The sequence below is a fragment of the Thermobia domestica genome, chromosome 11, assembly GCF_964235325.1.
Source record: "Thermobia domestica chromosome 11, izTheDome1.hap1.1, whole genome shotgun sequence".
NCBI lineage: Eukaryota > Metazoa > Arthropoda > Insecta > Zygentoma > Lepismatidae > Thermobia > Thermobia domestica.
In genome coordinates this window covers 120,737,614-120,755,210 of record NC_137464.1, presented here as the reverse complement: position 1 = coordinate 120,755,210, position 17,597 = coordinate 120,737,614, and the positions used below count along the sequence as shown (strand labels likewise).

At 35.6% G+C, this 17,597-nt stretch overlaps 1 protein-coding gene across 1 annotated transcript in view; it reads left to right on the top strand.

Annotated features, from left to right (window-relative positions):
* LOC145665254 (lutropin-choriogonadotropic hormone receptor-like) overlaps nt 1-17,597 on the top strand; it is a 642,745-nt gene that overhangs the window by 531,199 nt on the left and 93,949 nt on the right. Inside the window, exon 10 of the mRNA XM_081732546.1 lies at nt 4,056-4,173. Within this exon, the coding sequence (XP_081588672.1) occupies nt 4,056-4,173 (118 nt within the window). The remainder of the gene's footprint in view (nt 1-4,055; nt 4,174-17,597) is intronic.

Here is a 17,597-nt window from a genome sequence, read left to right as displayed (position 1 = left end):
AACACCTATTCGTCCGTCTATCCCAAAAGAATTAGAATAATGCATCCAATATCCTACACTTCAAAATAAATCAGTACTAATGTAATTGTGCGCCTCTAACACTCTGTTTAACTTCGCAGTGGTTAATGCTCACATATCAGATATTTGTGAAATAATGCCAAAAATCGCGCTAACAACTGATTAAAAACTTTCTTTTCTTTTGTTAGAAATAAAATCGTGCTATTGGAAAAGTTTTATGGTATTGAAGGAAAGAACCTTACAAGGCAGTATTTTATAATTTTAGGAAGGAAAGAAGCAGAATATGCTTTGTATTGGCGATACTTACGATGAAAAAGGTTGTTCACAACAATACACAACATACCTTATCTATATAGCATTAACTTATAAATAATTTTATTTTTAAAGTTTCCCATTGTAACATTGTAGAGTTCAAGAAATTTAAAAGAGATTTGTTCTCAGTGTTTCCCGCGTGTTCAATCGGTCGATGAGAGATTATCAATAGGTCGATGCCAATGATTCTGTATATTCTGAAAAAGAAAAAAAGTGAATACTTGTAAACATCAGATTTCAAACTTGAAGTGTTCAAATTGGGAGAAAGTGAAAATGAACCAGAATTTTGTGATACTGGAGAAAGCCAAGACGATAACATTAGTTCTGATATCATTACTAAGAACTTACCATTGCGAGCAAACTTGCTTTATGTCGAACATTTAAAGATTCTAGTATGTAACCGATTTAATATAGTTGCATCCGACGAACTCTCCAACCACATTTGCATCAGTACTCTACGACATAATACGACAAGGACAATCGATTATTCAAGAGTGATTAGTATAAAGCGTTTATGTGGATTGAATACAATGTAGAGAAAAAGAGAGCCTTTTATTTTCCGTGTAAAATGTTTTCGTTGAGTAACAAAAAGAAAGGGGAGAATATATTCACATCAGATAGTTGCAAACACTGGAAAAGAGGTATGGGAACAGATTCAGATTTTCGAAAACATGAAAGGACCGAGCATCACAAGCCTTTTTCAGACTGTTTGGCCTTCATTCATACGAATGAAATTCAAAGGTACTAATATACGAGGCGCATCCAGAAACTAACTTTCCCACGCATCTCACAGTTAGAAAACCTTATGTTCCGCGAAGCGATTGCGTGTGCGCAAGAGAGTTAGATCCTAGCATGGCGCATGCGTCAGCAGAACGTCCCTAGTGCTCTCAGTAGCGTCGTGGCAGTGGTTGAAGGTGGACTTTCGTATTCTAGCTCCCGCCGCGTGTGAAGTGCGAGCAGTGATAAAGTTCTTGAATGCACAGAGCATAGATTGAAATCCATCCTTAGCTGTGCCAGGTCTATGGGCCTAACGTCATAAGTAAGCAGATGGTGCGTTGTTGGTATAGACAATTTGTAACAGGATGCCAAAATGTGCATGATGAGGCGCCTAATGGGAGGCCAACTGACATCACAGATCTCGTAGATTTCCCGCTCCTTTTTGCACACCAAGTCACGAATTTACACCTGTTGTTCAAGAAGGTTTGTGCCAGGTGGGTGCCGAAGCAACTAACTCCAGAACACAAACAAGGCGCATGGCGTCAGCATTGACATTTTTGCAACGATACCACGATGAGTGAGAATTGTTCCTGGAGCGGGGATGAAACATGGGTTGCTTACAGGACCCCAGAAACCAAGCAGCAGTCAATGCATTGGCGTCACAGTAGATGTTCCTGCAAGATGGAACTCAAGCAGATGGTGTCCGCTTGGAAAATGATGTGTACAGTGTTCTGGTACAGATGGGAAATTCTCTTTGCCGAACTCCTAACCAGAAGTGAGACAGTGAAAGCTGAGTGTTACTGCGAAACATTTCGGAAATTAAGACGGATCATTCAGAACAATCGGCGTGAGATGCTTACTGCTGGTGTTGTTCTGCTGCACGCTAACGGCCGCACACACATAGTTCGCTAAAAAGAGAGATCTTGCAGCAGTTCGGATGGGATATTTTGGATCTTTCACTGTATAACTCAGACCTTGCTCCAAGCGATTACGCCTCCAGAGATTCCTGCCTGATCAGTATCAGTATTTTCCCAATGACGGAGAAGCGGAAGAGGATGTCGAACAGTTGTTCCAATTTTAGACGGCAGAGTTCTATGACACAGGTTCAGACAAGTTGGCCCCACGGTATGACAAATCTCAGAATTCCGGTGGTGAATATGTTGAAAAATACCTAAACACATCCTGTATCTGGTACAATAAATGTTTCCATTCAATTGTGTTTTCTTTCTGTTCAAGGTCTTTGGAAAAATCACTTCAGACAGAGGAATGTCCAAAACGATCAAAAGTGGAGTTGATTCCTTTGTGTACTGAACGTGACAAATATTGATTATAAATTAAGAACATGAAAAAATAATAATGCTTAATGTTTACTGTCTTGCATTCTTATAATAAAATTGCTCAAAGATGTTTGAAGTTTACATTACGCTGTTTTTATTGCAGTTTTTATTTACCCACTTGTTATAAATATTTCATGTTATTAACAAAAGAAACAGTATCATCTGTCAGGTTATTGTGTTTGAACCTTTTTTTTCTCATTTCTGAATATTCATGTGTACAATTAAAATGAAAGGACTTCTTGGAGGGAAAGAAGGTAGCAATTTAAAGGGTTGAGTTTTCCATCTACTCTATTATATAGATACCAGTATTGTTATCTGTTATCCAAAAATGTCTACGAGTACCCGGCCAGCAAGACACTAGACCAGCCCACGTTATAACGCGATTCTGACGCCGTGCCTATTGTAAATATTGTTTTTGCACTCCGTATTTGATGGATTCTGAACGGCACAACCACCGTAAGTATGTATTTCTCGAACTACACGTAGCAATGAGGAACAGCTACTAGAGGGAAACGGAAGGCTGACAATGAAAGCTAATACGTATAGCCAACTCACACTTTTACAGATACACATCCTATACACACACACACACACACACACACACACACATATATATATATATTACAAGAGATACTATCTTGTTTCTCTCTTTTTTCTGTTAATATACAATTGCATAATTTTTGTGGATAATAACGAACATAATTTGAGGAAATAATAAAAATTTTAACTTGTACACACACGAGCTAGGAATCTGTGAAGACCTCTCGTAAGTTTAAAACTACATTCAGGTTGAAATGTCTGAGCATACAGAATCGGTGTAACTTATTTGTTACTCTGCCTTTCACCGTGTTTGTTAAAAAAAAAGCCTTAGTTCAAAGAGCATTGTTCTTCATTATAACGCCACACTCTCCTCATGTTTTGTTTTGATTAATTTTCTTCCGGAGAGAAAAATAACACCAACGTGTAATCATGTTAAATAGTCGCAATCATTTATACAATACTACGCCTGAGTCCCTTTGCGTTCTAGGAGGAAAAATCCAGTTATATTTTGCAGGGAACACTCATTTTTCTTCAGAGTTTGTTCCCATTGGCTATTTGCACATATACAAACACGTTGAACAGATATTAACGTCATTTAGCATAGAGAGTAGAAGCTTCAATAATTTATAAGGATGCATATTTTATGGTTTGTTCTTGATATAGTGCGCGCGTGAAACAAAATGCAATTTAACACAAGAGAATGTGTCAAAAAAATCATATAAATTCTACATAAGAAGGACAAGTAAAAATCAAATTGAACAATCAAAACTACCTTTCGCTAAATTCAGTATGCTCTTAGGAAATATGTGACACAAATTATTTTATAATTTTAATTCAGCAAATTTATCGACATTAAAAACAAGCTCATCTATACTGACTAACAAGTAAAGACTCCGAATAAAATAATTGAGTTGTGAAGTGAGACATAGTGTATTTGATAGAACACGTGAAGAAGTAAAGCAAAGCTACAGCGACTAGGTATCAAATGAGTGGGATTGTAGAGAGGATAGCATTTATTAGAATCAACTACCAGATTCAAACAGTTTCTAAGTTTAATAACAGAATTTTAGTTTTTTTCTCTCCCCAACAAAGAGCATCTAATTGACTTTCTGTTTCATGTTTTTCTTTCAGAGACTTGTCTAATACGTCTATAACTCAAATGCCTAATGAAGGTTTGAAGGGCCTGGAAATCTTACGTGTTGAAAACACACGGACCTTGAAAGTAGTACCTTCCATTTATAATTTTCAGGTAGGTTCTCCTCCCTTAATTATTCACTTTCTTGTGTATTATTTATATTAGAAAATGTAAAATGGATTTTACTTGATTTTATGTTGCCTTATCACTGTATCTTGTGCATCCTACACATATTCTTGAAATTAAAAACATATTATATACTGTTTCATAATGTTTAGGAATAATGTTTAACATTAAAGAAGGTGTCTACAAATAGTTCAATTTAATCCATGTAGCGTTGTGCAACATTAATTTAGCTATTTTTGTTACTTTATTTACTTTTAGTAGATATATTTTTCTTGCTGGATTCTAATAACGTACCCAGTGCTGTAACAAATCTCTTCAGCGTCCTGGTGTAGTAATGTATCCCCCTTCCCCCAATAACTGAGTTGACACCGGTGCAGAAGGGTGTTTGGGAGTGGTCCTGGTGCAGGAGGGTACTTGTTGGGCCCCTCAATCAGCAAATTACTTTAAAGGTATAGTAGTAACGGCAAGCAATAGCAACGGTCTCCCTTGAATTGATTTAGATATAAATTGTTCCCTCATTGAATGTGGCGCTTTCTCTCATCGGGACTCCTTGCTGCACCAATGACTGGCCGTTGAAAAGAAAATTACTGGAAAAAGAAAGAGAACAAAAACGGAAAAGAGTCATATATAAATATATATATGACTGCGGGTCCCCAAAGCCAACTTCTTCGCCACCGAGGCTCACTTTTCTTCTCGCGTAGAAATATAGAGAGCTGTAGTACCGATGAAAATTGATTCAGATTACGGTACTAAAATCTTCAGTTTCTTATGTATTATCCTCAATTCTTCTCTCAAAGCAGACATTACTCTTAAGTGCGACTGGGTTTCAATTAGTGCTCTCAAACGGGTCGAGCTGACCCAACCCGACCCGTGACCCGACCCGAGTCGGGTCGGATTACGGATCGGGTCGGGTCAGTCGGGTCGGGTTGTCGGGTCAGTCGGGTCGGGTTGTCGGGTCAGCTCGGGTCGGGTTGTCGGGTCCGGTTATCGGGTCGGGTCAGTCGGGTCAGTTCACTTTGCTCAACTGAATTTAGGTTGAGCTTAAACTCAGCTGGAGTTGAAAGCTGCTGTTTTTCACTTGCTGCCTAATTAAAAATAGCAATTTTCAATTGATTTTATAGAAGCCATAAATCTATTTTGAACACTTGCAGCTAGTGTTTTTATGGTAAATGCTTATTTTTGTACTTGTTTGTACTTTAATTTGTAGATGTGGAAGATTGATTTTACCAATCGACTGTAATATTAATATCTACGCCAATATGGAGTCTGGATTTAGAACAAAACTAGAAGTTGTTTAAGCAAGGCCAAAAGAAAGATTGGATATGGACGACCAAGCCCAAGCAAAGCTGCGGTGGCTCAGTGATAGAAAATTCATCTCTGATGCATGGTGTCCATGGTTCAATCCCAGCTTGTGCTAAGTAAGCTTTGTGGTGGAGAAACGCCGTGTAGTGGGTTTTCTCGGAGTTCTCCTGTTTCCTCCCACTTTCTTCATTCCACCATTTCTTAATTTCTGATGGTCACCGTATCCCTTAGCCTCGGTGCAGAATCGAGGGACCTTAAACTGAATATTTCATTTTATTTCACCAAGCCCAAGGATATCGATACAAGAACAAGATAAAGGTTGGATATGCAAGACGAATTGCATAGTAATCTTGCTCTTGGCCTTGTTTTGGTGATCACCAAGTAGCGAGGAGCATATTTTCTTGCTTTCTGTATAGTATGAAAGACCATAATCAAAATCACACTTGGTCTTCATTTCTACTGATGAGGCGAGCATTCTTGGCTCTTCTATAGAATGAAAGACCACAACTACGAAATGCAGGACCAAGACTTGACTGCAAGACAAAGAATAAGACGCAGTATTGATGACCAAGACCCAGGGAGCGAATTGTTTGAATTTCATTTGTTGGACTGAAAGTGATGAAATAAAATTAGTATTTTATAATTAAATATCATACTGTATTTTTAAATTTTAAATTACAAAATTCATATTATGTATCTTCTTACGTGCAACTATATAGCCTATACTGTAAAATACGTTTTAATTACCGAGAAAGAAAAATCAAAGTGGCACGGGTCCCGGAATCATAAGAACCTATTTTGGAATGAAAGTTGAACGGTTGGAAAAAATCACAGGTGTTCTCCTGTTTCCTCAACCCTTATAATTGTAGTTAAACGATTTCCTTTTGTCTCCGCCAAGAGACTCTTGCTACTGCCTTCCGAGAAGACCCCCTGCCGTCCACTCAGGTGAGAACACTGACCTTGAATAAAAATTTCGTCACATAGTACTAAAGCAAAAAAAAAAAAATAAATAAATAAATAAATAAATAAATTTCTCCCAAGTCGGACATTGGTATCAGTTATAAAAAAAAGTAACCAAACCTCAAAAGTGCCAAATATTCATTAAGATGCATATACAAATCCCTCGCTTGATCTAGCGAGTGGTTAACGTGTAAGACTTCGGTACACGTGGTCCGGGTTTAATTCCCAATGGGAGTGCATTTTGGCGTTCACCCAGTGTCGTGACTATAGTGCTCTCAAACGGATCGGGTTGACCCGACCCGACCCGTGACCCGACCCGACCCGACTCGTATCGGGTCAGCTCGGGTCAGTCGTGTCAGCTCGGGTCGGGTTGTCGGATCGGGTCAATCGGGTCAGCTCGGGTCGGGTTGTCGGGTCAGGTCAATCAGGTCGGATCACGGTTCGGGTCAGTCGGGTCGGGTCGGGTCGGTCTTCAACCCGACCCGACCCGTTGAGAGCACTAGTTTCAATAAAATGAAATATTTGAGTTTTACGTACCATGGTTATTCCGGCTAGGCTAAAGGAGATGGTGATGATGAGACACAAATGAAATGGTGGAATGAAGAAAGTGGGAGGAAACGGGGAATCCCGAGGAAACCCACGCACACGGTGTTTGTCCGCCATAAAGTTAATTTGCCGCGAGCTGGGTTCGAACCAGGTGCCCCATGCACCAGAGGCGAACATTCTACCACTGAGCCACCATCGCCCCCTGTGACTGGGTTTGTCGGGGCCCTTATGGCCGGTGGTAGTGATGTGAGGTGGAAAATTTTCCGCTATATTTTTCCGGAAAATTTTCCGTTCTCAACAAATATCAGTGATCCAGTAACAATTCCTCATTAATCATAAAATTGATTGAATTCATGTATAGAAATGTTAAAAAGCGAAAGATCGTTTAAAGGATCTGAAACTTTTCATGGTTCAGACAATTTCCAGTAGTATGGAGGGAGAAGTAAAACAATAGTTCATGAATCAAAAAATTGTCTTTTCTGTATGAAAAAATTCATCCATATTGAGCCGGAAAATTTTCATCATTTTGAAGCACAAAATAAAACAACTACCTGAATCGGAATGTTTTATTGCTCTGTAGAAACAAGTGAAAGGAATTTTTCATGCATCGCAAAATTTTCATTATGGTGTAGAAACAAGTGGAAAAGCTTTTCATAATTCGGACAATTTTGAATATTATGTAGTGATGTTAGGTTGAAAATTTTCCAATATATTTAACTCTGCACATTGAGCTATAAACTTGAATTCCTGAAGAGGAAATTTAAACAGCAACAAATTATAATTTTCCTATTAGCTTTCGGGAATCTTCTAATATTTCAAGTTATCAAGTAAAAACTTACATAGTGTTTCTCTCTCTCTTTCTTCTCTCTTTCTCCGTGAGCTCCTTTGCGGCTAAGCGGTTAACGTACGCGTCTTGCCGTGGTAGACCTGGGTTCGATTCCCGACTGGAGTTCATGTGGTTTAGATTCCACGTTAATCAGTGTGTTCCGTCTCGTATAGCCTCGCTGCTGATAAACTCAAAATCAACTCAACCTTCTCTCTCTCTCTCTCTCTGTGTGTGTGTGTGTGTATGTACGTATGTATGTATGTATGTATATATGTAAAGAGTAGGGAATATATGTTGGGGAAGATCTGTTATGTGTTGGGGAATATGAACATCATGACCACCATAGTGAAAGTGTCCATCTTGAAAGTTGATTCACAATGTACAAGAAAAATTGGGTCATATGGCATATCAAGTAGCACTGAAATTTTACCAGGAATACATTGGTCTCAATCATTCTGTAGTAGCTCTCTTATGAATTGAGAAGTAACATGCAAGAAGAACGCATAGAAACTCTGTGAAAGTCTCACCAGTATGACGCAAAAGCTAAAGCTTGGAAAACTCTGGTTTGCATACATACCAAAGGAAAATTGTGTTTATATGCAGAATAGTTGTGAGTAAGGGAAGTACGGTAATTAGCGACAGAGAAAGAAGACATCAAAGGTGAGTTCGTGCCACCTACTTGTGCGCTGTTTGCAGGCAAAAAATACGCGAGAAAGCTCATTAGCTTATTTCTGCGTTATCAGTGAAGTAGTAATGTTAGAATGATTGGTAGGAAGTTTAATGTGCCCTTGATCGGTGAGCCACTGTTGAGGAAGTGCTAGAAAGCGACAAGTTATATTCTAATCCATCATTCGGAGAGGTTATTTCTTTTTATGGGTATGAGTACGAACCCCCAGGTAGTTATGTCATTATTAGTGCGTAAATTTGGGACGTGCGACGATAATTCCTGTATAGAAGATCGGAAATGTCTTGAACACATAGGAAGTTATTAGTTAATAATGATACAGTAGTCGCAGAATATCAAACTTTACAGAGAGATCATAACTTGGGAGATGAGGACGAGAGAGACAGTGACCGTGATGAGAATAGTGACAATGATCCTTGAGAAAGAACTAGTGTAACGGACACTTAATATTCAATAAGACAGTAATTCCGAGTAGTAGTTTGTCATGCACTCAATCCCCACCTAATAAAGAGCCTACAAAATATACTAAGCAACAGTTAGAAAACGAATATTACAACTGGGTTGAGGCAGAAGAAACGTCAGGCAAAAAAGAAAAGCGTCATCTGTATTTTCATGTTACAAGTTTCTGCAAGGGACTTTAAAGATCCTTCGTAACTTTTAACTGAACTGAAACCAAGTGTCTGTGAGAAAAATAAACGATGAGGTATTACAATGTTTTAAAGAGCATGTGCCATGAATGGAATATTCACGATAGGACAATTAGAAGTGAGGGATGCATATAAAAAACGATACGGATCAAACAGATACTCTCCAATTCAAAGCATCTTCGTCGTAGGTTTAAAAAATTAAAAAGCGTAACAATATAGTGTCACGCACAATTACTCATTCCGTGCCCAAAATAATTAAAGATGAGCAAAGTTACATGAAACTGCAGAAAAGTATATTACTGAAAGCAAGTCTATGATTGTAAATAAAAAACAAGTCAAGTTTCTGGCACAGATGCAAGTAGATCCGACAAAGTAAGTCGTGACAATTTCATCCGTTTCCAAGAATTTATGCACTTTCAGTTTAGTGCTCCCCGGTTCATCAATTTCATTCAACATGACTTCTACATAGCTGGATGTCTTGAAGAATATCAGGGAAAATTCCGGACTCCTATATCCTTTTGTTTTGGTAAGAACCATCATCGGATTGTTAGCATCATCAGTGTAATAACCCCTGTCTCTCCAGGTGTGGACACTGTGAACAGCTCTTGTGCTTTCATCACACTCTTATAGATACTTTCCACATCAACTGCCTTCATAGATTGGTATGTATCTTTATCAGTATACTTACTTGAATTATGATATATGATAATCTTTGGGAAGAACTACGTCGTAATTGTATCTGCAATCTCAAGCCCTCCTTCATTTCGGGTGTTTTAACGTGACAACTATCTATCTTTAACACTACAACACTACCAGCTCTTTACATTTTCAAGTACTCGTTGTACTCTTTTTCTAGATGCGCTTTCTGTCTCAACATGTTGCAAATGGTTTAGAGCATATATCCTTTTCCAGAAGCTCATTAGAACATACTTGTAATTGTGGCTTTTTGCACGTAGTTATTGCTGCTCATTTACCTTGTATCTTGCCAATTCACCAAATTGCACACATGCCATTCCGACGTTTGCTGAAATATCACCTCACGACTTTCTTGCATTTTACTTCTGAACTCACAATAGAGTTACTACAGAATGGTTAACACCAGTGAATTTCTGGTACAATTTCAGTGCTATTTGACATACCACATGACCCAATTTATCTTTTACATTTTGAATCAACGTTCAAGATGGTTAATTTCAATATGGCGACCATGATGTTCATATTCAACATATAGTAGATCTCATCATGCATCCACTACTAAATATTTGACCTTCATATCTGTGGCCATTCACTCGCGGAAAGAGTGATTCCTTAGTTTTCTGTATTGTTGAGCCCTACGGTCCGCCATATTTCTTCCGGCTCTTATGTTCCTCCATGTTGCCCTCAGCCGCTATAAATTTGCATCTTAATATAGTTTATACCCTCTTTCGTGTCTATCGTTCGGCAACTCGCGTACTCCATTCGGACCCTTCCCTGATGAGAGGTTTTAATGAATCCCCTATATAACCGAAACCAGGCACTGTCAAACTATCATTGATTTGTTCATTGCAAAGCTTGCTGAATAGCACATGTGGTACATGTGGTTTCCTAATGATGTGCATGTGGTTTCTTAATGTTATTTTCTAATCATAATATAGCTATTCTCAATTTTGACCTCCAAAGGCTCAATATATTTTAGACAATCTGATATTTTATAACTCTTTTTCAGCAATTATTAATATTAGTAGATTTTTTTAACATTCTCCGAATTTAGTTTGGCATTTATAGAAGAAAATGTATATTAGTTTCTTTTAGCAATTAAAGGCTATCAAAGCAGGGTAACAAATTTTATAAAATATTATTCATAGGAGAGAAAATAAAAGCAGCTTGCTTATACAATTATATAATCTCCAAGTAATATTTGATATTCTTAACGATAGTGCAATGCGAAATTTACTTAAATTTTATTTTTCTTATCTTTTTTTGGGTTAATGTTCAATGCAAGAGGACCTCAAGGGTTTCGAGAATCAGTTTCAGAACTCTGGTCTAAGGTGTCTACATTGAGAAGATACTAATACAATTTTGTATAGGAATTGAAAATATAGGAACAAAAGGCCTTTTTAACTCTTTCTGATGACATTGAAAATCATTTCCTAGTTGTGACAGAAACAAACACGTTGAGTTACCGTAACTTCAAAATACTAAGTTAAAATCCTTTTATTTCAAAACGATTTGTTTTCTTCATTCTTTATAGCCTTATATATAAAAAATACTATTAATAACTAGAAATATTAAACTTAACACGAGATTTTTACTAAACTTTCCATCTGCCATTAGATTGAGTTATGCTGTATTCATTAATTAAAAATTTATTTATGAATTCAGATGATTTTGATTAACTTAGTCGCAAACTCATTCCTAAGAATAAACTACCCTTGTGATTTTTCCAATTATGAAGTTATGAAATACGAACAACCTCACATGAACATTTTTGTGAAAATGACATGTAAAACTAACTTATCTTTAATAATAAACCACCACTTGTGAATTTTTCAAACAGGAATAATTTAAATCATATTATAATGTTGTTAAAGAAATATTAATATATGAAATCTGAGCAAATTAGCCCGAGAAATGTTTAAGAAAATAAGGGAAACACCGAGAATAATATCTACCCCTGTGACCTTCCTTAGGAGAAATTTGGGTACGCAACATTGTCGTCTTATAAATAAAATACCTATTTATGAAATATGAGCCCAATCACATTACCAGTACTATAGATGTTTTGGAAGATATATTCCGAAGAAAATTTGCTTTTAGAGATAAACTACCCCTTGTGAGTGCTTTCTCGATAACATTATAGAGTTATTGTGGAAATATTTGTTAATGAAATATGAAGAAAATTACTTGATGGTTTTGAGAAAATCATAAAAAAAACTTACATTGAAAAGTAGAACACTCTTTCCGTTTATTTCTAAAAAACCTACATACACCATTCAAGTATTAGAGGGTTGATATTGATATATGAAAATTGGGTTGATTTATAAATATAAATAAAATCGTTTTGAAGTTTTCGAAAAAATAGCAAATTTTAATTTTCAGCCTCCAGTAAACTACCCTTATTTTTAAAGGCAGAAAAATAGAAAATGTAAGTCTAAAAAATCTTAATCTTAAAACCGTAAGTATAAAATTTAGTCTGGATGTATTGAACGATATTCCACTAGGTAAGTGTACATAAATCGAGACGAACAGACATAAAAACCTTTTTATAGGTATGTAGACGCCATGAAACGTTTAAGTTAATTGAAATCTTGAATTCGACTTCTTTTTACGATCACCATGCTTTCTTCTCTCCTATTGTCGCTCGAAAAAGAAATGCTTTGATCCTACTTATTTCCATAAAAATGTGAAAATATTTTTAAGGTACTAGAATTGGACATTATTTTCAACAAATGATCAAACTTCTTCAGAATGTCAATGCATAAAGGCAAAAAGAAAATATTTAGCAATCAGTTACGATAACTGAAATAATAAATAAGGTTTCAAATTTTGATTATGAAATTTTGTATTCGAGTATTCTAAACGTGAAAATTATTATTTTGGACGTAAATGCATATTTTTGTAATGTTTGTTCACTATAAAATTTTAATACACGTATGTGTTTTTTTTTTTTTCGATAAACTAGGAAACCAACTCAATATTTTACGATGTAATCATCAGAAAAAATGATAAAATTTGTCATTTACGGAATTTTGAATCAGATTTATAGTTGGTGAATCTAACTTAGAAACACAAATCTTAGGATATTGTTATCGGAATTTCGATCATTAAGTACATAATCTCAATGGTAAATAAGAATAAAAATATCTAAAAGCATTCCATAACACTAACTAAATGGATTTCTTTAATTTCATTATGATCTTTCTATGGTGTCTTTGACAGCTTCCAAGAAATAAATAGGAAAATAAACATAGTCATAGTATTTTTTTCTGTTGACACGAAAGAAAAGTCATGTAGGTTTTGGAAATGATTCTTCTAGAGATTTATATTCGGTGTTATTGAAGTAAATCCAAATACTTGGGAGTATGAATCTTCTTCGGAATTTATGAATAACAGAAGATTGGCAGGATCCGAAGGCCACATACTCTATTCCGATAACACGTACTAGAACGATTTAAATATTATTTTGCTAAAGCAATTCGATCTTCTAAACAGTTGAGGCCATGAAAAGTAGTAATATGGTATCGCTAAAGGAATAGTGAATAATCGTGAAGAATCGGCAATACATTCACAGATCACACATATTCACCAAAGATGTGTAGAGCTTATACATGTAAATAAACGTCGACAACTAAAAGCTTGGGATTTATCACGTGCATAGACTGAATTATTTTTCGATTTTTTGGGTTCTTTTTGTTGTTTTTGAAGCAGCAGTACAAGATAACTAGCGGAACTGTAAATGAACTCAATGTTTAATAGATTGGGAAAACATTATGTCCATCAAACTTTACACAATCATATAATACTCAAACTGTGATAAACACAAACAGCTTTACAGTCAAAGTATGTGTATCTACTTCTAATCAAACCTATTTTCCTTTCAAGAAGAAACAAAACAATTTAAAAAATCAGAACGACTTCCTCCGTCTTCCGTACATTGATTGCTTACATCTTTTTTAAAACAATACTTTTGTCTTGTGAGTGTGTATTTCGAAATTGCCACCAGAGAACGATTCTGACTGATCGGAACAACTAGTCCTCTGTTAGTTTGGTTCAGAAGAATATTTTTTATTCTTTTGGGGAATAAAAAGTGAGACGAAAAGAAACAAACACAATAAATAAAGTTCCTTCTAGGCCTTACCTTAAAATTAGTTGCCCCATAGCTCAACAGAAAATTCTCTGAATGCTCATCCAACGTGTGTAGGAATGACATAATCCGGGGTCTCTGCGTGGAGGAATACCAATTCGATATCTGATTCTGGAAACCTCCCATGAAAACATCTTATGAAAGTAAAAGATGACGAACGCCACTGTTACAGTGATTAATGAGAATTAGCTATTTTAACAACAACAACAACAAAGCAGGATATTAAATTCTCTTGTCGACATTTTACATGGTAACGCCAGAGTTAAAAGAAAGACAATTGCCATTATCATAAGCAAGTATTTTAGCCTATTTATCTCAAACACTACTTAATAAATACACAAATATTTTTGTTTAAATTTTCCTTCTAATATAGAAAGGTCATAGGGCTTCATACTAGCCTTAATCTTAATTAACCTCGTTATATCATTTTATAATTATGTGTAGATAGTGTAATATAATATATAATTATGTGTAGATAATGTGTTATAATATATAATTATGTATATACTGTATATATATATTCTGAGTAATTACTTTCATCACAACATTTTAATGAATGGTAGATAACCTTTGCATGTTATTTATCTCTATTTCAACGTGTTGAATATTTTCCCCATTTTTACTAACCAATTAATTCATTGTGCTTTGTTATAGCTTCATTACTTCGTCGACTTTTAGACCTCTGTCCGTCTATTCGTCCTGAAGAACACTCGCCTAGAGTCCATACCGTGTAACGTACGTATCTGAACCGAATTTTAAACTTAAATTCGGACCAGAGGGAAATTCGAATTTTCTTCCTACCCCTACGAATAAGGGTAGTTTACTGGTGTAAAAACCAAATATTGGATTTTCTCAAAAGCCTAACTTTTTTTTTTCTGGTAGAATTTACAATGAGTTGTTTCTTCCTGCTTCCAAGAAATGATCTTCCAAGCTCAATGGTGAGTTTTTTTCGGACGTTTTTTTTCTTTTAAACTACTTCCGCGATCTTGTTCATCTATATTATAAAAGAGAACGTACAAATCCTTTGTTCCCTCATCACGCTAATACGGCTGAACCAATTTCTTTTATTTTTGGGGGGTTATTAGGATTTGGACCCTAGATGGTTTTTATCATATCACTTTAATTTTTAATTACCAGTGTCTTGAGATAATTGACCATTCAAGTGTCCATAACGTACAAATCCTTTGTTAGTTCATCATAGGTATAAAAATAAACGTATTTATATGCAACCCGCATGACCGTGTCACTCGGCGGGTTAACATAAATGACAGGCGCTATAATGTTAACATTTACTGCAATTTGAAAGCGAAAAAGTAAAAATTATCTAAGTAACAAAGTTTATTGCGTTCCGGGGTGACCGCAGCGAAGCGGGTCACTCGGCGGGTTAACATAAATGACAGGCGCTATAATGTTAACATTTACTGCAATTTGAAAGCGAAAAAGTAAAAATTATCTAAGTAACAAAGTTTATTGCGTTCCGGGGTGACCGCAGCGAAGCGGGGTGAACGCTGCTAGTATTTCATAAATAAATATTCCATTAACCTGATAATATGGCATTACTCGTTTAATTTGAAAATATCTTTGAGTGGTAGTTTATCCTTAGGTGTAATTATTTTTCGAACGATTTTCTCAAAAACCAATCAAGCGATTGTGTTTATTTATCATAGTTAAGTGTTTCACCAATAACCTGATAATATGACATAATCTACAAGGGCTATTTTATTCTAGGGAGTGAACTCTTTTCTGGCGATTTTCTGAAAAATGGTCTAGGTGATTTTGCTCATTTTTCATTATTAATCCTATAATGTTGTATTATTTTCGTGAGAATATCCTTAAGTATATTGTTGGTTACTTGTGGATATTGGTTTATTGTTGGGGTGGTTTTTAGCAGTTTTGTGAGACACAGCTCATGAGAGGTAGTTGATATTTTAAAAAATATATCACTTTAATAACTCTAACATACGGCATGTCAGTTCCTATTTAAAAATCTACAAAAGATAGCTTACTTTTGAGACTGAGTTGTTCCTTTGAGTGAAGTTTTGCGAAAGCGTATTATAGCTTTTTTCATATATTAAAAGGAATGTTTCATTATTGACTGCACCATAATAAGATTTAGTTTAGGAAATTGGAGCAAGAAAGTTTAGTGCTGTGTACCTTTCACTTTTATACGTAATATACGTAATTTTCCTTTATATATAATAATAATAATAATAATAATAATAATAATAATAATAATAATAATAATAATAATAATAATAAATTGAATCATATTTGGAAATAAATCAGCATAATTATCCTCGATCTTCGATCTTTCATGTGAAGAGAAGTATAGTGAGCAATTCAAGGAGCTGTTGACTTTATTGGTCAGTATCAAACAGAATCGTAATTCAAATATTATCAAATGTTCTCAGTGGGATAAATTTCCAAATTATAAGGGAACCATGATATACAAATCAGATATTTTTTGAATCAATTTATAGATTTTTTCTAGGAAATTATAAGTTAAATGTATTTATGAAAAAAAAAAACAATCTCGTGCTTGAGAAAATATTTTACTTGTAAAAAAAGGTTTATCCGCAGTAGACTTATTTATCCACACACGACCGTTCCTAGAACGATTTACTTCTACTTTATTTTCGAGAACAAGACTGTGTCTTCCTTTAATCCAGGTCAATAGTGTCATTGAACGTTGAAAATACTTATTGTGAGAAAAGTACATACCGTTGCTTTGAAAGCTTCATTCAAAGTATTTTCTTTGCTCTTCATACTCTCTAATGGAATTAAGTTAAATCCCGTCAGAAATGGTATTTTAAATGACTGAATAGGGATGGCCAATTCCAGAAATTTACTTTCCGGAATTCGGTAAGTAAAACGGAAAGTTCCGGAATTCGGAAGTATACCGGATTTTGAAAATATTCCAGAATTTTTAAAAATTCCGGAATTCGGATTTCTAAATCCTGAATTTTTTCCAAATTCCAAAATTTTCCTGAAATTCGGAATTTATCCGAAATAGGGAAAGTGAAATTTCCGATTTCGGAAAATAAATTTCGGATTCCGGAAAAATTTTGGCCATCCCTAGACTGAACCACTACTCGGGTTTCTATCCGAAGTAGATAATCCCACCAGGGATTTGGAAGGGCGATGGCGTAGTCCTGTAATCCATTTCACTTGGAGATGATATAGTGTTGTGCAAAACAGCCTATACTGTGAGTGTTGATCTTCCATGATAAGCTGTGCACCCGCAAACTGCATCGAATTCAAGCCTCAAATTCTATTTCGGAGCGCACGGTAATAGTAGAACATGTCCTTCATAACCTTGGTGTTACCTAAGAACGCAAAAACTCGAATTATTCCTCATCAGAGATCTATTCCGGGACTGCTCCCAAAGAAAGCACACAATTAACTTGCCACAAAAAGTTCACTATTGGCAAAGACAATGAACTGAAAAAGCGAACTACAAAGATCATTGATATGTGGTGGCTTCGTTGTAATTAAGTGGTGGCTTCGTTGTAATTGACAGTGAACATAGCGTAACAAGATTATTCATTTTTCATTGATATGTATATATTCAATTTTATCTGGGTGTAAGATACACGAATTTTC